At 47.9% G+C, this 22388-nt stretch overlaps 1 protein-coding gene across 1 annotated transcript in view; it reads left to right on the forward strand.

Moving 5' to 3' along the window:
- The window catches only part of abca4a (ATP-binding cassette, sub-family A (ABC1), member 4a), a gene marked incomplete at its 3' end in the record, with an annotated part of 68761 nt that extends 52119 nt beyond the window's left edge, over positions 1-16642 (forward strand). Inside the window, exons 6-8 of the mRNA XM_072494671.1 lie at positions 13280-13401; positions 15139-15333; positions 16553-16642. Coding sequence (XP_072350772.1) covers positions 13280-13401; positions 15139-15333; positions 16553-16642 — 407 coding nt within the window. The remainder of the gene's footprint in view (positions 1-13279; positions 13402-15138; positions 15334-16552) is intronic.
- Positions 16643-22388: the final 5746 nt, after the last annotated feature.

Raw genomic sequence — 22388 nt, forward strand, 5'->3', positions numbered from 1 at the left:
TGACGGTGGCAGGCGTCATGTCGGGGCATGGGAGGGCGAAGGGGAATCTGGAATATTCATCGACCACACTGAGGAAGTATGTGTTACGGTCGGTGGAGGGGAGGGGCCCTTTGAAGTCCACATAGAGGCGTTCAAAGGGCCGGGAGGCCTTAGGCACGCACGGTCTGGCTGGTAGAAGTGCGGTTTGCACTCCGCGCAAACCTGGCAGTCTCTGGTGATTGCCCTGACATCTTCGACGGAGTAGGGCAGATTGCGGGCCTTGATGAAGTGGTACAAACGTGTGACTCCCGGGTGACAAAGGTTGTCGTGCAAAGTCCGGAGTCGGTCCACCTGTGCGCTGGCACATGTACCTTGGGATAGGGCATCGGGGGGCTCGTTGAGCTTACCGGGGCAACACAAAATCTTGTAGTTGTAGGTGGAGAGCTCGATCCTCCACCTCAAGATTTGGAGAAATTTGGCAAGGTTGGCGTCATGGTCCTGCTGATCGTGGCCGCAGATGGTGACATTGTCTATGTTCAGGAAAGTGGCCTGCAGCCCGTACCGGTCAACCATTCGGTCCATTTCCCATTGGAAAACCGAGACCCCGTTGGTGACCCCAAAGGGAACCCTAAGAAAGTGATAAAGGCGGCCATCTGCCTCGAAGGCAGTGTATAGGCGGTCCGCCTTACGGATGGGGAGCTGGTGGTAGGCGGATTTTAGGTCGACAGTTGAGAAGACCCGGTACTGTGAAATCTGATTGGCCATATCAGATATGCGTGGGAGGGGGTACGCATCGAGCTGTGTGTACCTATTGATGGCCTGGCTGGAGTCCACGACCATTCTGTGTTTCTCCCCAGTTTTCACAACTACCATTTGGGCTCTCCAGGGGCTGTTGCTGGCCTCGATGATGCCTTCCTGAAGCAGTCGCTCGACTTCGGACCTGATGAAGGTCCTGTCCTGCGCGCTGTACTGTCTGCTCCTGGTGGCGACGGGTTTGTAATCTGGGGTTAAGTTTGCAAATAGGGAAGGTGGGTCGCGAGGCCGCACACAGTAAGGGGTGGTAGGGGCCCGCCGAATTTCAATGTTAGGCTCTGGAGGTTGCACTGGAAGTCCAGGCAGTGCAGAGGTTGAGGAGGACGTAGAGGCGGAAGCCGTTGAACTCCACGCCCTGGACAGTGCGAGTGGCTATGCAGTACCCCCGGATCACCACAGAGTGGGACCCGGAGGCCAGGGAGATTCTCTGGTTGGCGGGGTGTACCGCGAGGGAGCAGCGCCTTACTGTATCGGGATGGATGAAGCTCTCGGTGCTCCCGGAGTCCAGCAGGCAGGAGATGTCATGCCCATCGATTTTCACGTTGGTAGAGGCCGTTGCTAGGTTGCGTGGGCGGGACTGGTCAATCGTGACCGAGGCGAGACGCGGCTGGTCGTCGATGGTGGCAGACGATAGGGTGCCCGGGGGGCATGGGTCCTGGTACGATGGCGGCGCCCACGGGCCGCACGTGTCATGGGGGAAACAAGATGGCGGCGCCTGATGATCCTGGGGAGGACAAGATGGCGGCGCCCAGGGGCCGCACGTGGTGGGGGTCGAACAAGATGACGGCGCCCACGGGCTGCACGTGGTCTGGGGAGGGGAAGATGGTGGCGCCCACTGGCAGGCCATGGGGAGGTTCCGAACAATAGCGGCGACTGTGCGGGCCTGGCACATCGCAGCGAAGTGTCCTTTCTTGCCGCAGGCCTTGCAAAGGGCACTCCGGGCCGGGCAGCGTTATCGGGGGTGTTTTGGCTGCTCACAGAAGTAATATTTGGGGCCCCCCCGGGTTGGTTGGCTGCCGCGCGGCACAGGCGTGGGGTTGGCTGAGTGGGGTCCCCGATGGGGCGGCCGTCTGCGGAGTCCACGATGCGTAGGGTGGGTGGGCCACGCGGCCGAGGTGTAGGCCTGGATGTTGCGTGAAGCGACCGTCAGCGAGAGCGCTAGCTTTTTGGTTGCCGCGAGGTCTAAGAGGCGGTGCCGGATGTAATCCGACCCTATCCCCGTAACAAAACCGTCTCTCATAAGCAAGTTCGAGTGTTCTGTGGCCGTGAAGGCCAGACCGTGTCTGACTAGGGGAATTAGAACATGCCAGAAACCTTCCACTGACTCACCAGGAAGTTGACTGAGTGGCGAGGAGGTGCCTGGCATAGAGCGTGTTAGTCTGCTGAGCGTATTTTCCTTCAGTAGCGCCATGGCGTCTTCGTAGGTCGGCGCGTCCTGGATAAGTGGAAAGATGTTGGAGCTCAGCCGCGTGTAGAGGATCTGAATCTTCTGAGCTTCCGGAATTGGGTCTGGTGCAGACCTGATGTAAGCTTCGAAACAGGCTAGCCAATGTTCAAAGTCCTTTTTGGCGTTGCCTGATTGCGGATCGAGCTGCAGGCGATCCGGCTTGATGCGGAGGTCCATCTTCTGAAAACTTAAGTGTAATAAATTGATGCATGATCAATTACATAAAGACGAGTTGGATGCAATCGAGGCTTTATTACACTAATATGCGTGGTCTCCCACAGCAACTGGCGAAATGGCTGCTGTACGAGAAGCTCACATTTATACTCCGCCTACTGGGCGGAGCCAGCAGGCAGGGAACTACCCCCATACCTGTAGTACAGGGCCTTGCCTCAAAGCACCTAATATATACATCAGTGGTGACTACCACAACCAGAAGGTTAAACTTCAAGCAATAGAGTCCCAAACCAGGACAACCAGCACTGCCGGTCCACGTTGGGGCCGGTATTTAAAGAGCTCAGTTAACCAGTCCCAGCTGGGTGGGCCTCCGCTTGCTACCAGGGAAATTCTTAAACCACACGTCCCACGGAGAGATATATTAATGATCCCCATGGTCCTCGTGGGACCCTACAACCCAACTCCTCTTTTCTCCCCCCCCCCCCGCCCCAAAGTCCAAATGTTCTCCCTCGCTCTCATGACAATGGGGCTTCCTTTGCTTCTTTGCATGTGGCCATGTGTCTACCATCAGTGGGATCGGTCGGGAAGCGTAGAGCGGATTGTTTCTTCTGCGATGAACGTCGAAGGGCTGCTGCTGGGGCCCTTCCTCAACGGTGACCTCCAGTTGGGGTTGTGTCACTTCTACATCCATTTCAGAGATGTCCTCGTCTTCTTGCTGACTGACCGGAGGGCCTTGCCTGTAAGCTGGGATGAAGGATGTGGAGGGTGCTGTTTCGCAGGAGTAGTTTCCTCAGTAAGGGGTAACCTACTTCTGAGGTGGTCTACGTGTTTTTGTAAGGTGTTCTGATGGTTTTGACCTTATGATACGGACCCCGTTTTCTCTATTACGACTTCCAGAACCCAAGGGAAGCTGTCTCCGAAGTTACGGATGCGGACTATGTCTCCCGGCTGGAAGACCCTGTCTGATCTCCACTGTTGTGGTTTTTCTTGTGGGCCGTTTTGAGCATGGATGATATGTCATACAGATATGCTTCACTCCATTATTCTTCATAAACGCCTGGAATTCCCGACTGGGGAATGGGGTGCTGTTGCCCGTTATAAGAACCTTTGGTATTCTGTGGGTGTTGATTGACTGTCAGAGTCTCTCTGTGATTGTGCTGGAAGTAGTGGAGGCCATCTGATCTATGTCCATCCATTTGGAATGGCCGTCAGTTAAGATTAGAGACATAGATCCCATTGCGAAATCTGCATGCCCAGGATCTCCCTGGCCAGTCCCATGGATGCAGTGAGACCGCTGACGGGAACCTCTGATTCTCTTGGCAGAACGTGCGCTGTTTCACCATATTCTCAATGTCCACATTGGGTCCAGGCCGCTAGATGGAGCTCCTTGCGAACTTTGTAAATGTAGGGTCCATTTGGGTCCAATTTTGGATCTGTGTGACGGATACTGGCAGGGTGTCCATGAAATATAGTCATAATGACTTCATCCATCACTGCTAGGGGTGGTGTGCTCTTGGGCTGTGGTACGCAACCCATTTGCTATTTGCATTCCTGGGCGATGCTCGAAGGTGTACTTGTACACCACCAATATTAGTGCCCAGCATTGGATCCGGGCCAAGGCAATGGGAGCGATTACCATGTCCTCTTTTTAAAGAGGTCCAAATAAAGGTTATTGGTCTGTGATGATGATGATAATGTGTTGGCCAAGGAGTGTTGATGAAAATTCTTTACCGCGAATATCAAGGCCAAACCCCCGTTATCAATCTGTGCACTTCTCCTCTCTCCATCTGTCAGATGCATACACGACTGGCCACTCGGTGCCATCACCCCATCAGTGAGATAGTACCGCTCCTATTCCATAAGGAGGCATTTAAACTAGCAAGAGACTGGGTGGGAGGGTTTGGCTGTGGAAAGATTTAAAAATCCAAAGAGAGAGGTCGAGGCATTGAAGGAGTGCAGCAATGTGGATAAGAACAAGCAGAATGAGACCGGGAGAGACAGAGTTGAACAAAAAAATGTATGTCAACAAATAAGGACATTGCAGTAAGAAATAAATTAATTAAATGTTCTTTATCTGAATGCACATATCATCCTCAAAAGGATGCGTGAACTAATGATAAAGAGTGGTAAATGATTTGGATCTACTCACCATTACAGATACGTGGTTATAAGGTGATCAAGGTTGGGAAATAAATATAAGGCAAATTACTGCGGTGCTGGAATCTGAGACGAAAGAGAAAATGCTGGAAAATTTCAGCAGGTCTGGCAGCATCTGTAGGGAGAGAAAAGAGCTAACACTTCGAGTCCGGTGACTCTTTGTCAAAGCTAACAAACAGAAAGTGGGAAATATTTATACTGTGGAGTGAGAATGAAAGATGAGTCATAGCCACAGAAGTCCAGGGAAACCGGGTGCTAATGGCCACAGAAACCAAGGGGAAAGAGTGCTAATGGCAGTCCCCAGAGAGAACAAAAGATGTGAAAGGTCAAACAGCAGAGAAACTAACATCAGAGGATGAACTGCAGATGTGGGGGGAGGGGAAGGGGGAAGCAAAGAGGAGAAAGGTGAAGGAAAGGTGGATAAGATTCCAGGATACACAAATGTTCCAGAATGACAGACGGAATGGAAAAGGAGCTGGGTAGTCCTGATTGTAAAGGATGGCATCAAGACTTGAGAGTAGAGGGGATCTGGCCTCAGAAGATCTTGAAGTAGAATCAGTATGGGTATAAATAGCAGGAGTCATAAAACAACAATAGTTTCTGGGCCCATTGGCAGTAGATAGACTGCTAGACAGTGCATTAAACAAGTAATCAAGGAGCTTGTAACAAAGGCAATGTAATAATTATGGGGGACTTCAATCTTCTAGATTCGGACGATCAAATTGACAAGAATGGTCTAGAAGATGAGTTTGTGGAATGTTTTCATGAATGTTACGTGGACCAATAAGCTTTGGAACCAGTTGGGATGAAGGTAGCTTAGATTTTGTATTGTGTGTGAAATAGTAATATCACAGTAAAAGATCCACTGGGAAACAGTGATCATAATACCACTGAATTCCAGGTTGAACTTGAAAATGACATACTGCAATCACAAACAATGATAGTTAAAACAAAGCCAATTACATGGATATGAGGGAAGAATTGGCTACGGTAAATAGTCTGAAAGGTATGGCTGTAAATGATCAGTGGGAACATTCAAATGAACCATTCAAAATGCCCAACAACAGTACATTCCATGGAGAAACAAAACTTTGCAAGAAAGACCTATCCATGAGTCAATCTGCAAGTTAGTGATAATATTGGATTAAAAGAAGAGGCTTACAATATTGCAAATATAAATAAGAAGTCTGAGGATTGGGAGTGTTTTAGAAACCAGCAAAGGGCAACTAAAATGTTGATTAAAAAAGGAAGAAAAATATAATGAGCAAACTAGCCAAAAATATAAAAACAGATTGTAAGAACTTTTATAAAAGTTGGTCCATCAATGACGGGAGAAATTATCCTGGGGAATGAGGCAATTATAGAGGCATAAATCAAATATCCCGAGTGCCGGGAATCATCTGGCTAATCGCGTGCTACGGGACTCTGTTCCCATTTGGGTAGATCGCGCCCTAAGAAACTTTTCCCTTAAATTGCGCCCTAAGTGGCCCTAACAGAGAATTCCAGCCATTAACTTTAAATAGAAATGTCATTAAAAGAAGGTTTGCCAACTAACTAACATCACAAGTTGCTGAATGTAATTTCCTGCGTCAGTTTACATGGTTAACAACTGCCTGTTTCATTTTAAAGTCAACGCTCCAGTACAAAAATTGCCAGAACTACAAGGTCTGTAGACTCTCAGTTGACCTTCCCACTAACATTTTCAGTGTCATAGTCTCCAGCCTGAGTAGCAAATCTTTGAATGAACACACCCAGTGTTTGCTTAACATTAATTAGGAATTATAGCTTAACTCTCTATTTAGCAGCAGAAATTGCTGGAAAATTAATGGTGAATTCAGGATGCAAATTGTTATTTGTGTGTTTTTTAAAAAAAAAAACCCAAAACAACCATGTGTGGTGTGGAAGAGATGAGCCATGAATCACAAATGTCCACAAATTGCTGGTCCATTTGTGCTGTACCATCAGTATCTCATAAGAAGGGAAGTTCGAGTCAACCTCTTGTGTGTCAGATTGTTGGATTTGCACCAGAAATATGAGTGAATCTTGATGCAGACAATTATAATTGCTATTTCATGTTGTAAGAACCATGTTAATGATGTGATTCAAGGTCCTATGAAAACCAATCGTGGAAACCAAGAAAGGGAGCATTTGAAATTGTGGAACCTCGCTTCAGCAGGGAGGAAATTATTTCTAGCGGTTTTAAATGTGCCTTTCTCGCTGGCATCCTGCTGTAAGGTGATTTCATCATTGTCATATTACTCCAGCATTGCCATGTTGTTAGAGGCGGACTTATACTTTTGGGGGCCTCGTGCTCTCCCTCTTTGCAGGGGCCCCACTTCAGGTCCCTCTCCCTGGTGACATGGCGGCCCACCCCCAATGATTAGCTGCTGGCTATCTGGCCTGGCCTCTGCTCTCTCTCTCGCCCTTGCTGCCCGGTTCGGTTGCTGCCCAGCCCAATCCTCTCACTCAGCCCTGCCTGGCTGGCCTCTGGCTTTCCTCAAGTCGTCCTGCACCCGCTGGCTGCTGTTCCCCAAGAAATTACCCCGGCGCTTGTTTGGACATCTTCGCACCTCCTGAATGCTGCTCGGCTCATCTCTGGATCGGGTATCCAGGCCTCGAGTGATGATGACCATGTGTGCTCCTAGCTGGCTGCCTGGGTGCTGCTGCTGGCTCTCTGGCCTGGCAGCCTCTGTTCTTTTCGATTGGTTGCCCGCCCTCCTCCGCTCTAGCCTGGAGGTCAAGAGTCTCCCCGCTGCTCCCCTCAACAACTGAGGGCCAAGACCACCTCCTCACCTCACTGAAAGCTTTGCACCGATGTTAGGTCGGCAACCTCACTTTTGCCTCTGGCTGCCTACAGACTGAATGCCAGCAACCTGGCTGCTGCTTTGCACTTTTACTCAATGAAAGTTCAGAAACTTCACACCAAGTCAGGGGGCGGGATTCTCCCATCTGAAGGCAGAGTGTTGACGCTAACCTAAAAACTGGAGAGTTTAACGACTGGTGTCTTCGGACTGCTATGTGTAGCGATCCTCTGCCCTACGGGAGGCCAGCACGGCACTGGAGCGACCCACGCCGCTCCAGCTGCCGATACCGATGTCAAATGGGCGCCGTGGGTCTGCGCATATGCGCTGCGACCGGCGCGCATGCGCGGTAGCCTCCTTCTCCGTGCTGGCCCCGACGCAACATGACGTAGGGCTACGGGGGCCGCCGCAGAGCAAAAGAGGCCCCCCACCACAAGAGGCCGGCCCGCCAATCGGTAGGCCCCGATCGTGGGCCAGGCCACGATGGAGCCCCCCCACCCCGGTTCGGACCTCCCCCACCACCAACAACCAGGCCGCCCCAGATGGGATGGACACCGAGGTCCAGCCGGGTAAGACCAGATGTGAACAACGCCGGCGGGACTAAGGCTTTTTGTGGGTGGCCACTCGGCCCATCCTGGGCGGAGAATCGCCGGGGGGGGGGGGGGGGCCGTGTAGAGCGGCCCCCGACCGGTGCCACGCCGACCACGCCGGCGCCAGTGGCAGCGATTCTCCGCTCACCTGAAGATTGGCGGACCGGTGCCGGGGTGGCTCAAGCCTATCAGCAAATTTACAGCTATAAAAGCTCTGATTGGCGTTCCCAACCCAACAGTCACCTCTCCGTATGGGCCCCCGTCCCCAGTGGCCTGGGCCCCTCGCTGTAGCATTTTGCGTTTCATTGAATGTCTGCCTCTAATTATCATCCCTAATTATTTGATTTTAGTGAATTCTGTTGCTTGATCTGTGCCCCAATACATCTGAACATCGTGGCAGTCAGCTAAGGAAATAGTTCACACTTGACGACAAATTAGGCAAAGCTTTGCGCCATCATTCACAAATCCAACAAATCATTGCACTACTTTCACATCTGTTGGTTGCTGCATCGCTGCTCCAGCACACACCTTGTCAGGATCCAGGCATGGACATTTTGCTGTCAGTACATAACCTGTATATTTGAGTTCAGTCATCTTCAATTGCAATATTTTTCTTCTTCATCAGGCGCGCTCTCTCTAGCAGTCGCCTCAAATTCTGATCATGGTCTGCTATGGCTTCTTCCATTGTGTCTCCACAATAGACTAATAGATCCTCCACTCTGGGAAGATCACAGACTATCTAATGTTATCTGCATTGATACTCTCCTGGAGCTGTGAAAATGCCAAACGATATGCGCAGCCACCTGTACCTCTCTGAAGGCATCCAGAATGTAAATAGAAAGCTGGGGCCAGTAACTTTGGGCAGACGGTTGCACAAGTGGCTAGCACTGTGGCTTCACAGCTCCAGGGTCGCAGGTTCGATTCCCCGCTGGGTCACTGTGTGGAGTCTGCACGTTCTCTCCGTGTGCGCGTGGGTTTCCTCCGGGTGTTGCGGTTTCTTCCCACAGTCCAAAGACGTGCAGGTTAGGTGGATTGGCCATGACAAATTGCCCTTAGTGTCCAAAATAGTTAGGTGGGGTTTACTGACTTATGGGGATAGGGTGGAAGTGAGGGTTTAAGTGGGTCGGTGCAGACTCGATGGGCCGAATGGCCTCCTTCTGCACTGTATGTTCTATGTTCTAACCATCCTTCACATCTACGGTAGTGTAGTGAAGATCTTTGCCATGGCAATTTGTGGCTAAGCACCTTCGATGTTTGGCATGGGATAGTTAGATTTCTTCAGGGCTTTGAGATCCTTTAGACCTAAGCATACTTTCAGCTTTCCAGGTTGTTTCACTGCTACCTTGCTGCTAATCCACTCTGGAGGAATTCTCACTTTCTTGCTATTCCCTTTTTTCCAGCCCCATCTTGTTTTTTTGAGGCTCGGCTTGAGGGAGGCTGGAACTCTTCTCGGCAGATGCTGAATTGGTCTTGCACTCTCCTCTACTTCGAGCTGAGATTCTGCAGGTAGAATTCCAATCCATGTAAACACATCTTGGTGCTCATCTAGGTCCTGTTCGGTGGTCAATGGTTAATGTGAATCTCTGGCACTTCTGGGGTTACCAATCCAAGGTTTAGACTTGCTCCAGCTGAGATGAGTGGTGTACTGCCCATGATCTGGAACTCCAGATCTTCATTCCTGCCATTGCGTTGAGCTCCCAGGTTATTTTGTCCTTTCGGTATGAGTGTTGTATCTCGTATAGCCTCAGTCTTGCTTCCAATGGCTTCTCTTTGGATTACCATGTTGAGCCACTTCGCACCGGTCTGTGTGCGTCATGATGTTGACTGCAGCACCAGGTCTTGATCATTTGATACACTCCTTCTGCCGCCTGGGCGACACGGTGGCACAATGGTTAGCACTGCTGCCTCACAGCGCCAGGGACCCGGGTTCGATTCCTACCAAGGGTGACTGTGTGGAGTTTGCACTTTCTCCCCGTGTGATCGGATAAGTGGCAGATGGGATTTAGCCCTGAAAAGTGTGAGGTGATACACTTTGAAAGGAGTAATTTGACAAGCAAGTGTACTATGAAAAGTCTGATATTGGAAGTTCCAAAGAATAGAGGGACCTTGGCATGTTTGTCGATAGATCTCTGAAGGCAGAAGGGCAGGTTAATAGGGCGGTGAAAAAGGCATATGGGATACTCGCTTTTATCAATCGGGGCATAGATTACAAAAGCCGTGAGGTCATGATGGAGCTGTATGGGACTTTGATGAGGCCACAGCTGGAGTACTGTGTGCAATTCTGGTCGCCACATTATAGAAAGGATGTGATTTCACTGGAAGGGCTGTATAGAAGATTTATCAGAATGTTGCCTGGGATGGAACACTTAAGTTATAAAGAGAGGTTGCATAGGCTTGGGTTGTTTTCTCTGGAGCAGAGAAGACAGGGTGACCTGATTGAGATGTACAAGATTGAGGGGCATGGACAGGGTGGATAGGGCAAAGCTGTTCCCCTTAGGTGAAGGGTCAGTTACGAGGGGACACAAGTTCAAAGTGAGGGGTGGGAGGTTTTGGGGGGATTTGAGGAAAACCTTTTTCACCCAGACAGTGGTGACAGTCTGGAATGCACTGCTGGGAGGGTGGTAGAGGCAGGATGCCTCACATCCTTTAAGAGATGCCTCACATGCAAAAGTACCTGGATGAGTACATGCCATAAAATCAAGGCTTTGGGTCAAGTGCTAGCAAGTGGGATTAAGTGGGCAGGGCCTGTCGTGCATCTATGTAGACTTGATGAGCTGGAGGGCATCTTCTGCACTGTCATATTCTGTGATTCTGCGTGAGTTTCCTCTGGGTGCTCTGGTTTCCTCCCACAGTCCAAAGATGTGCAGGTTAGGTGGATTGGCTATCCTTAATTCCCCTTTGGTCCAAAAGGATAGATGGGGTTATGGTGATAGGGCGTGAGATTGGATAAGAAGCGGAGGGTGCAGACATGATGGGCCGGTGGATCCCTTCTGCACTGTAGGGATTCTATGACTCTGCAGTCATCATTCAAAATAGTCATAAACCATTTATTGCCTAAAGACTTGACGGAACCAGTCTGTTTTATGGAGCATAATGTTTCATCAGACTCGTCTACTGATATCTCCCCAGTGACCATATGTGTAGGCTTATTTTCCTCCTTTCCAGTCAAATGCTTATGTGTGAAATTATTTGGCTTCTTGCAGTTAAAACGCTGCTTTCCCCACACTGGACAATCCTTCTTTTCCTTGGTATGGTGTCCTCAGCAGTATTTGTATCCTGCCCTTTGTCGATTGTTCTGTTCTTTCGCCCTGGCGGGTGTCCCAGCATAATGTATCTCCCGGTCTGCTCTTCCATATACGTGCTCTGGCAAATATTTTTATAATCTCTTGCTTTCTTGAGAGTAGACTGGCTCTCTCAATCAGAATTGTCTTGGGCATAAGAGATCCATTTTTAATGAGATCATCTTTTAGTTGCCCAGTTTACATGGTTCTGCAAGCTGTGTTACAGCAGTTGCACACTAATCAGTGGACTCTTTTGTTCACCTTGAGCCCTAATATTGAACACATATCAGTCATAAGTAACATTCACTTGGGATTCAACACGTACCTTTAGGACTTCCAAAATTTCTGTATTTTGATTTTGTCCTTCAGATAAATTTAGGGTGGAATACCATTTGTAATAGTGTTTGTTGCTACTCATATCGCCTCTGGTATGTTAATTAAATCTGTTGCCATCTTGTAGTTTTGGTCATTGCAAGTGGAAAAACTGCCAGTTTGGCCGCACATCACCTATTCATTTTACTCAGTATTTTACTGGTGTTAGCTTTTCCTTGTCTGTTTATTTTTCCAGCAGATTTTAGCAGGTTGAAACATATCAGAGTTCCTCTTTCTGTGGCTTCTCCTCCAGTTTTTCAACACTCAAACTCAACTTTGGCTCACTCCTAACACCAAGTTATGAGCTCTTGGGCTACAGTTTTTCTACTGCAATGTCTTTGTTGAACTGCATGTTACATGGCTGCCCCCAGACAATCCCTCATGGCAGATGCTATGGCAAGCCGGGTAAGGCGCTTAGTGATTGCATTCCGAAACTCAAACCAGCAACATGGATGAAATTACCATGAATTTCGATTTAACGAGAAGAGCGTTCAAAAAAATGCAGAGTATTCAATTCCGTGGATGGAGGAGACAATTTATGTGGTTATGAAATCAAAAGCACCACCTCTGATGCAGAGCGGGATCCTTGCGATGATACCATAGCCATAGTGACTTGGGATGAATTTGGTGAACTATTCGCTTGGATGCCATAGAAGGTTTTTAAGCTGTCTCAAACCTGCCGTGCTTTTAATAGACCTCCCAAACCTGCCAGATGAAAATTTGTCTGTGTGAGGAAACCTTATTTTAATTTCCCATTTAAAATGGGGCACCCTGCCTCAGCATGTGCGGGCGCACACTTTGCACAGTGGGCATTTCTGACCCACAGAAAAACCAGCGGAAAGTGGTAAGGGGTGAAATGTGGCCATTCATATCTGGATGAAAATTCAGTCCTATGTAGTCAACTAAATAGCTTGTACAGAATATCACATTTGTATTGCCTGCTATGCCCAGGTCCAGATTTTGAACCTGTAAGTGCTTTCATGAATTCAAATATTAGTTTTTTTTAAATCGAGAAATGCAAGTGAAGCGAGAAATGCAAGTGAAGGGCCAATGTTCCTCGGACAGGACACCAAGGTTCAAAGGAATAGGATAGAAGATGAAATAAATGAGCAAGCATTGGTTGGGTGGTATAAAATTTGGCTTTTACAAGTAGGGATTCGCAGGAGGGAGAGGAAGCAACTGAAGGAGGTAACGTCCTGAGAAAGTGGCAGATTTCAATAATGGCGATTTGGGATGGAAAAAGTATGTAGAATGGAACTTTGGGAGCCTAAAAGATAGAGGGGAAGATTCAGTGGAGCAATGACCATAGATTCTTGGATTAAAATAAATATTGGGAAGATCAGAGTCCAGAGAAAGATTATCTCTCGGATGTCAAAACTTCCATGTCTGCTGCCCAGCAGTGCACCAGTGTTAGTAAAATCAGCCCAGTAATGAAGCCTTGAGAGCAAGCAATTTTTAAAGTCTTTATTATTATTCAGTAATGACTAATATTACTGTTAATTACGGATTGCTTTCTGATTTAATAGCCGGATCAGGATTGTTTATTACAGGCCTGTCATCAGCAGGAGTGACAAGATCTTCACATTTGTAATTCGGAATAATTTTGTCTGAGGTTTGATGTGCATATACAGTCAATGCATTAATTTGCCTTTGATTCCTCCATAGGTTTGCCAGTCAGAGAATATCTACAGAAGAATCAGACACTATCCCAGTTTCTCTTGAAAAATGTATCCCTTCCTACACAGGTGGTCAGTGACTTAATGACATCAAAAATAAACCTCGAGCAGGTAATCGCTAAGATGTAGCTGTTTGTAAAGTTCTTAAAGAGGAGCTGTACTGAGTTGAATGACTGCAGAATCGGATGTGATTCAATGAGAAGAGCACAGTGCATGGTGATGGTTCTGTTAACCCATTGAGTTAGGCTGACTAGGAAGGCTCAATCACCTGTCTCTCAAATTGACCCAGGCAGCAATGACCTCTTCATTCCTGCCTTTACTCTGTTCCGGGAGTGGGACTCGGATCACCCGAGAGAGAAAAAAAGTCATTTTATTACAAATCTAACTCACCAATTGTGAAACTCAATATAATTATAATTAAATTTAAATAATTTCCTCCTGAGTGGGGGGGGGGGGGGGGGGGGGGGGCAACATTTTATTTTCTGTGAATAATAGGCTCAGATTTTTGAACTGCGGCTGACCAGCTCTGCAATATTTCTTGGAACAAATATGATTTTCTGACACACTACAAAATAGAAGCGCTTGAAGACTCGGGACAAAGTGTCCAATTCGATCATGTGAGGTATCGGTGGTACAGACCCAGAACCCAGCTGTGCAAATGTTGCATTATTTCTAAATGTGATCCTTGGGCAAGATGCTGGTTGAGGTAGCGGCCATTAACAAAATGTTTGGGAGTAACACGAATGGAGAAGGTTAGGGTTAGGACAAAAGAAAACCTACCAACAATACATTCAGAAAGCTAGCATGTTGCAGGGGAACCCAAAAGACGCAGGAGAAGAGTGTACACCTCTTCCAATTGAACATCTCACTCAGTATTACTTTTTGCATCTCAATTCCTTCCTTTCCCTTCCTGAATTTCCAACCAGTCATGGATCCTGAAATTGCACAAAGGTGTAACCTTGGCCATTTTTATGGGAATTCTGCCAATCTCCTACCAGAACCAGCAGTGGGAGGCAGAAGCCCAGTAAAATTTGTTAAATATACTTGGATACAATTCTGTAGTTACCAGGAACCATGTACAAAGGACCATTTTCTCACCAGACTGGTATTTTTGATCCTGCGATATAACTGAGATCCATGGCTAAATTTGTATACTTTTTGTTAGGATTTCATGGATAACAATCAAATATGGAAACCTTGGTTGCTTTGTTCTCTTTGTAGCCAAAGTGACCAATTGACCAGAAAGTTAACTAGACCATCCATATAGATACTGTGACTACATGAGCAGGCCAGAGGCTGGGAATTCTGCAGTAAGTAACTCTCCCCTTGACACCTCAAAGTTTGCCCACCATCTGCAAGGCACAAGTCCCGTGTGTGCTGAAATACTCTCCACTTGTCTGAGTGAGGGTGGCTCCAACAATACTCTAATTTCAGTCACTCTACCACTGACATCGTGGCAGAAGTGTGTAGCATCTACAAGATGCACTGCAGCAGCTCGCCAAGGCCCCTTCAACAGCACCTTTCAACTCCCTGACATTTACCATGTAAGGTAAGGGCAGCAGATGCATGGGAACACCGCCCTTGCAAGTTACCCTCCCAAGTCACTCACCATTCTGACTTGTTCAAAGAACACCATCATCTTCTCAAGCAATTAGGAATGGGCAATAAATGTTCCTCGTGCCAATGCTCACATGCCATGAACAATTTATCTTAAAAAGCAACTTCTGAGTGTAGAGCTTTAGGTTATATGTAATCCGAAAGTTATTTGTGGTGTTGAAAAGCTTGCTTCCATCGGATTTATATATACTTGATTTGGACTTTAGTCTACCTGGATTTGGATTTTTGCAGATATCCCTTGCTGGTCCAAGGGCGAGTTATAAAGAGATTGTTTGCAACATATCCCATCTCTCCAGCTTCTTGGTTACAAAGAACAAGAGGGTATTCAACCGTTTACACAAGAGTCTGTGTGCCTTACCAGAGGAGACACTGCAAAAAGCGACAACTATTTTCTTTTCTGAGATCAATTTACCCAAACTCTTGACGGTTAGTTTGTTCCCTTTTATTTAATAATCTGAAGTTTGTATAATTGTGTTAGGCCTTTGCATAGCATGTTAACTGTGTATGATAATTTTAGTTGAACCATTGTTGATACCCAGTTACATAGCTCCACATTCATAGCAGTTTAATACATTGTGTTGCATGGCTGTTGCCCTTATGCCTGAACTTACCATGAGCAATAAGACAGGAAGTCTGAGAATATGCAAGATCAATTCCGATCTGCATCCCGTTTGCTCATTGATTCAAATCTTAGCACTATCCACTATCCTGTCTTAAGGTACGCCTATGCAGAATGAACATTTCATACGGACATATGAAATAGGAGCAGAAGTCGGTCATTTGGCCCCTTGAGCCTGCTCACCATTCATTAAGGTCATGGCTCATCTGTTTGTGTTTCTAATTCTACATTTCCATCTGCCCCGATAATGTTTGATCCTTGTTAGGCAAGGGAATCTATCTACCTCTGATTTAAAATAAAAACAACAACATTCAATTACTCTGCCTCAACCGCCTTCTGAGGCAGACAGTTCTAAAGTTGGAAAAGCCTCAGAGAAAAGAATTCTTCTCATATCTGTCCTAAAAGGGTGACCCCCAAACCATGCCCCCTAGTCCTGGACTTGCACACAAGAGTAAACATCCTTTCCACATGCACTTTGTGAAGATGGTTCAGGATCTTGTATACTTCAATCAAGCCACCCCTCACTCTTCTAAACTCCAGTGAAGGATTATGTCTCTGGCATTATAACCCTCTCAGTCCTACACTGGAATGCCAACCTAAATTATCCCTGGAATGCAGTTTGATCCTTCTGAATCTAACACGAGCACTTTTTAATGCTCAATTCAAAGCAGCAGCTTTACATATAGTCAAAAGCGCTGTGTTATCCATTTCTGGATATTTGACTGATCCAGAAGTAGCTGTGGAATTTAAATTACTGTAGTCTCTCCTTTTAACTTATAAGAAGCCCCTATTTAGTGACATTTGCCAGTTGGTGAGTGAATGTATTCTTAGTAAGTAACTTATTCTAAGTTAGTTCTATACATTTTTTTAAAAACATCAAATTTGTAGTGCCAAATTGTTTTGCATTTCATCTGTTGTTGCTGGTGTATTCTTCAGATGATCAAAACATGGTGGTGAACAAATCCTGTCTATTGCCATTTTGTAAGAGTACACCTACCTGCTTCTGATCCATGGTTTTCTCTACAGGAGAGGGTTACATTTACTGCGGGGAACACACTTAATGCAACTAATGCCCTGAACAATTTTATACACAAAATGGGATCTCTTGTGCAGCAGGTAAGTAACTACACAACTATAATTCAACAATAATTCTCAAGGGCTGTGAAGTGCTTCAAGATATCCTGATGGCAAAAATGTATTTTTTTTACACATCTCTCCTTTTTCTCTTGCCCTCCTTTATTTTGTGGGTATACACATATGCTTATAAATATTACAGCTTTCTAGGTATGAGTAGTTCTTTCACAGCAAAACTAAATTGAAAAAATCCGAGGACAGGACCCAGTATTGCAGTGTAATAGAAAGGGGTATTTCTTTCTCCATTACACCAAAGTCTTTGATCATGTAATAACCCTTTTCCACCACTGCTTGTTGTATTTTTTGTGTTCCTCCTTTGAAAGACTTTGGATCAGTTACAGGCACTGTGTCCAAGTGTCAGTGGCTGTTGCTGAATCCTAGCCTGCGTGCAGGTGAGGACATGATCACAGTTGTCTCTAATGCATTTCACGATTACCATCCAACACCCTCTCTCTGGACTTGCACATGAAAGAGCGGTCATGTGGGTGAGGTACTAAAGAGATATCCACGATTGTTGAATTGCATCCTGATGAGACCTTCAAGAAAGAAAAGGGAAGGGAGAACATTGGCAAAATAAAGTTATTTTCAAAAGAAGAATTAAAAAAAAAAAAAAAAAAAAATTTTTTTTATTAAGGTATTTAAATTTTTTTTCTAACAGTAACAAAAGCAATGACATCAACATGATAAAATAAAATAATTTTCCCCGAGAAAGTCCACGAACGGCTGCCACCTCCGGGAGAACCCTAACATTGACTCTCTTAAGGCAAAATTTATTTTCTCAAGACTGAGAAACCCAGCCATGTCACTAACGCAGGTCTCTACACTCCGGGTCTGCGAGTCCCTCCACATTAATAAGATCCGTCTCCGGGCTACCAGGGAGGCAAAGGCCAGGACGTCGGCCTCTTTCGCCCCCTGAACTCCCGGATCTTTCGACACTCCAAAGATCGCTACCTCCGGACTCGGCACCACCCGTATTTTTAGCACTGCGGATATTGCCCGAGCAAAACCCTGCCAAAACCCTCTAAGCTTCGGGCATGCCCAAAACATGTGGACATGATTTGCTGGGCTTCCCACGCACCTCGCACACCTATCCTCAACCCCGAAGGATTTACTCATCCTAGCCGCTGTCATGTGTGCCCGGTGCACTACCTTAAATTGTGCACCAGGCTTATTCTGATACAATGAGGAGGTATTAACCCTGCTTGGGGCATTCGCCCATAGATCCGCCTCTATCTATCCTAGCTCGTCCTCCCACTTGCCCTTAAGCTCCGCCTCCCAAAGCTCCTGGTAAATGTCCGATACCTTCCCCTCTCCCACCCAGGTACTGGAGACTACTCTATCCTGTATCCCCCGTGGCGGCAGCAGCGGAAAGGCCGGCACCTGTTTTCTCAGGAAGTCGCGCACCTGCAAATACCTAAAACTATTCCGTGCTGGCAATTTAAATTTATCCTCCAAAGCTTTCAAGCTGGGAAAGCTCCTATCTATAAGTAGATCCCCTATCCTTCTAATTCCTGCCCTCTGCCAACTCCAGAACCCGCCATCTAACCTACCCGGTACAAACCTGTGGTTATTAGAAATAGGGGTCCAAATCGATGCTCCCTCCACTCTCTTCTATCTCCTCCATTGCCCCCAGATCCTCAGGGCCGCCACGACCACCGGACTTGTGGAGTATCGGGCCAGCGAGAACGGCAGAGGTGCCATTACCAATGCTCCCAGATTGGTGTCTTTACATGACGCCGCCTCCATCCGCTCCCTAGCCGACCCCTCCCCCACTACCCACTTCCTGATCTTGGCTATATTAGCTGCCCAGTAGTAGTTCCAGAAGTTTGCAGCGCCAGCCCACCCTCCCCCTGACTGCGCTCTAGCAACACTTTCTTCACTCACGGGGTTTTACTCGCCCACACAAAGCCCGAAATAATCTTATTCACCCGCTTGAAAAAGGCCTTAGGGATGAAGATGGGGAGGCACTGAATGACAAACAAATCTGGGGAGGACCGTCATTTTCATGGTCTGTACCCTCCCCGCCAGTGATAGCGGGAGCATGTCCCATCTCTTAAAGTCCCCTTCCATTTGTTCTGCCAACCGGGATAGGTTTAACTTGTGTAGTACTTCCCATTTCCGGGCCACCTGGATTCTCAGATATCGAAAGCTCTTCCCTACCATTCTAATCGGCAGTTCTCCCAGCCTCTTCTCTTGCCTGGATCGCAAACATCTCACCATGTTCAGTTTATGTCCCGAAAAATTGCCAAATTCCCCCAAGATAGGGGCTGGTTTAGCACACTGGGCTAAATCGCTGGCTTTTAAAGCAGACCAAGGCAGGCCAGCAGCACGGTTCGATTCCTGTACCAGCCTCCCCGAACAGGCGCTGGAATGTGGCGACTAGGGGCTTTTCACAGTAACTTCATTGAAGCCTACTCATGACGAGCGATTTTCATTTCATTTCAAGATTCGCATTACTTCCCTCATCCCCTCCAACGGGGCAGAAATGTACAAGAGCGTAGAGCGAGACCTGGTGCTCCACCCCCCCCCCCCCCTCCACCCCCCCCGAACCAGTCCTTTCCCGTTCTTAGAGGCTCTTAACGCCATGGCCAATGGCTCTATGGCCAGAGCAAACAGTAACGGGGAGAGAGGGCACCTTTGCCTCGTCCCTCGGTGTATTTCAAAATACCCCAACCTCAGCCGGTTCGTATGCACACTCGCTACTGGTGCCTGATAGAGCAACCACACCCAGTCAATAAAGCCCTCACCAAACCCAAACCTTCCCAGTGCCTCCCACAGGTAATTCCACTCCACCCGATCAAAAGCATTCTCCGCATCCATCGCTACCTCCGCCTCCTCTCCTTCTGGGGGCATCATAATAACATTTAGAAGCCTTCGAACATTGGCCTTGAGTTGCCTGCCCTTAACAAATCCCGTCTTGCCTTCCCCTATCACCCCCGGGACACAGTCCTCTATCCTTGTGGCCAGTATCTTAGCCAGCAGTTTGGCGTCCACATTCAGTAGAGAAATCGGCCTGTATGACCTGCATTGCTCCGGATCCTTCTCCCGTTTCAGGATCAATGAAATTGAGGCCTGCGACATTGTTAGGGGGAGGACTTCCTTCTCTCTGGCTTTGTTAAATGTCCTCACCAGCAGTGGGCTCAATATCTCTGCAAACTTCTTATAGAATTCCACCGGGTTGCTGTCAGGCCCCGGGGCCTTGCCCGACTGCGTGCCCTCCAGCCCCTTGATTATTTCCTCAATCTCAATTGGAGCACCTAGCACCTCCACCGGGTCCTCCTCCACCCTCGGGAACCTCAACTGATCCAGAAATTGCATGATCCCCTCCACCCCAGCCGGGGGTTCTGACTCATATAATTTACTATAAAAGCCCTTAAACACTTCGTTCACCCCCGCTGGGTCCAGGACAGTATTACCGTCTCTACTCTTTACTTTTCCTATCTCCCTGGTCGCCTCTCTTTTCCTGAGCTGGTACGCCAACATTCTACTTGCCTTTTCCCCGTACGCATAGATCGCCTTGCCTTCCTCAACTGTCCCACTGCTTTCCCTGTGGTCAACAGCCCAAACTCCACCTGTAACCTCTGCCGATCCCTCAGTAGCCCCGCATCCGGGGCCTCCGTGTATCTCCTGTCCACCTGGAGTATCTCCTCCATTAATCTATCCCTTTTAACCCATTCCACCTTTTCTCTGTGGGCCCGTATCGAGATTAATTCCCCTCTGACCACTGCCTTCAAAGCTTCCCAGACCCTCGCTGCAGAGACCTCCCCCGTATCATTTGTTTCTAGGTAGTTCTGGATGGACTTGTTAACCTGCCCACAGATCGCCTCGTCTGCTAACAACCCCACATCCAGTCTCCACAGTGGGCGTTGCCCTCTCTCCACACTAACCCGTAGATCCACCCAGTGCGGGGCATGATCCGACACTGCAATTGCCGAGTACTCAGTATCCACCACCTTCGGTATTAGCGCCCTGCTCAGAACAAAAAAGTCGATGCTAGAGTATACCTTGTGGACATGTGGGAAAATAAAGGAAAACTCTCCCGGGTGCTAAAAACAAAGGAGGTGATAAGTCCACAGGTGGCAATTTTCAGGGTTTCGGAAGACCCGGGAGTCCAGGGGGAGAAAGAGGCCGATGTTCTAGCCTTTGCTTCCCTGATAGCCCGGCGGCCAATACGGACTCGAAACCCCCGCAGACTGAACTATGGCCGGACATGTCAAGTTTTCTGGGTATGGAAAAAATCAAGTTCGCCTTGAGGGGATCTGTATTGGGGTTCGCCCAAAGGTGGCAACCATTTATCGACTTCTTCGCGGGAGAGTGAACGTCAGCAGGGGGGGGGGGGGGGGGGGGGGGGGGGGCAGTGGGGAGATTAGAGTAGAGTTAGAGGGATAAATAGGCGGGTAGTACCTATGGGAGAGGAGCGGGTATGTGCATTATGGTTTGGTTGAAGTGTTGGTTTTTCGTTGATGTTTGCATATTTCTGTAATCTGTAACTGTTTACAATGTCAGAAAATACCTCAATAAAATTGTTTCTTTAAAAAAAAAGGAAAACTCCTTCGTCCTCGGCCGTGCAAACCTCCATGGATCTACTCCCCCCCCCCCCCCCCCCCCCCATCTGTTCCATAAAACCCTTCAATTCCTTTGCCGCAGCTGGCCTCCTCCCTGTCCTGGATTTTGACCGGTCCATTTCCAGATCAATGACTGTATTGAAGTCTCCTCCCATGATCAGGTTATGTGACTCTAAGTCTGGGAATCTTACCTAACACCCGCCTCATAAATTCCACATCTTCCCAATTCGGAGCATATATGTTCACAAGTACCACTCGCACCCCCTCCAGCTTCCCACTCACCATTATGTCCCTACCCCCCTTGTCTGACACGATTCTCCTGCCTCAAATGCCACACGTTTGCTGATTAAGATCGCTATACCCCTGGTCTTTGAGTCCAGTCCTGAGTGGAACACTTGGCTAACCCACCCCTGCCTCAATCTCGTCTGGTCTGTAACCTTTAGGGTGTCTCTTGTAGCATTGCCACGTCCGCCTTCAGTTCCCTCAAACGCGCGAACACGCGAGCCCTTTTGACCGGTCTATTCCGTCCTCTCCCATTCCGTGTGATCAGCCTGGACGGGGGCTTCCAACCCCCCACCCCCGCCGACTAGCCATCACCCTTTTTTAGGCCAGCCTAGAGCTCGCACCCTCCGCTTCCTCGAGTCCCCACACGGGCTGTCGCTGTTCCCGACCTCCCATTTGTCCCCTAGTAACAGTTCCTCCCCTGTCAGCAAAGCAGTCCCCCCCCCCCCAGCAACAACACTAAACCCAATCCCCCAAGTCAAGCTCCAGCTTAACACCTGTCCACCCCCCACTGCGCTTCCGAGAGTCAGCTGACCCATGCTGACTCGATAGCTCCTGCTCCTGGCACCAAGCAGTCTGTCTCCCTATTGTACTCTCCTCACTCCCCCTCATATGAATAAACATTTTAAAAGCATGACATTCCCCAGTAAACAAACAGCAGAAATAAAAGTGAAGAAACAATCATTTTAGAAAAAATAGTCACCCAAAAAGCAGAAGTAAATTCAAAGCCAATTTCCCCCCCTAACAAGGTCCCTGCAAGACAGATTAACCTTTAACCATCCACCCAGCCCATTATTTCATATAGAGCTACTTAAACTTTTACAATCCAGCACCACAAATCGCTGCCAAAGTACTTCTCTAAGGCTTAAGGGTCTTTTAAT

The sequence above is a fragment of the Scyliorhinus torazame genome, unplaced genomic scaffold, assembly GCF_047496885.1.
Source record: "Scyliorhinus torazame isolate Kashiwa2021f unplaced genomic scaffold, sScyTor2.1 scaffold_790, whole genome shotgun sequence".
Classification (NCBI taxonomy): domain Eukaryota; kingdom Metazoa; phylum Chordata; class Chondrichthyes; order Carcharhiniformes; family Scyliorhinidae; genus Scyliorhinus; species Scyliorhinus torazame.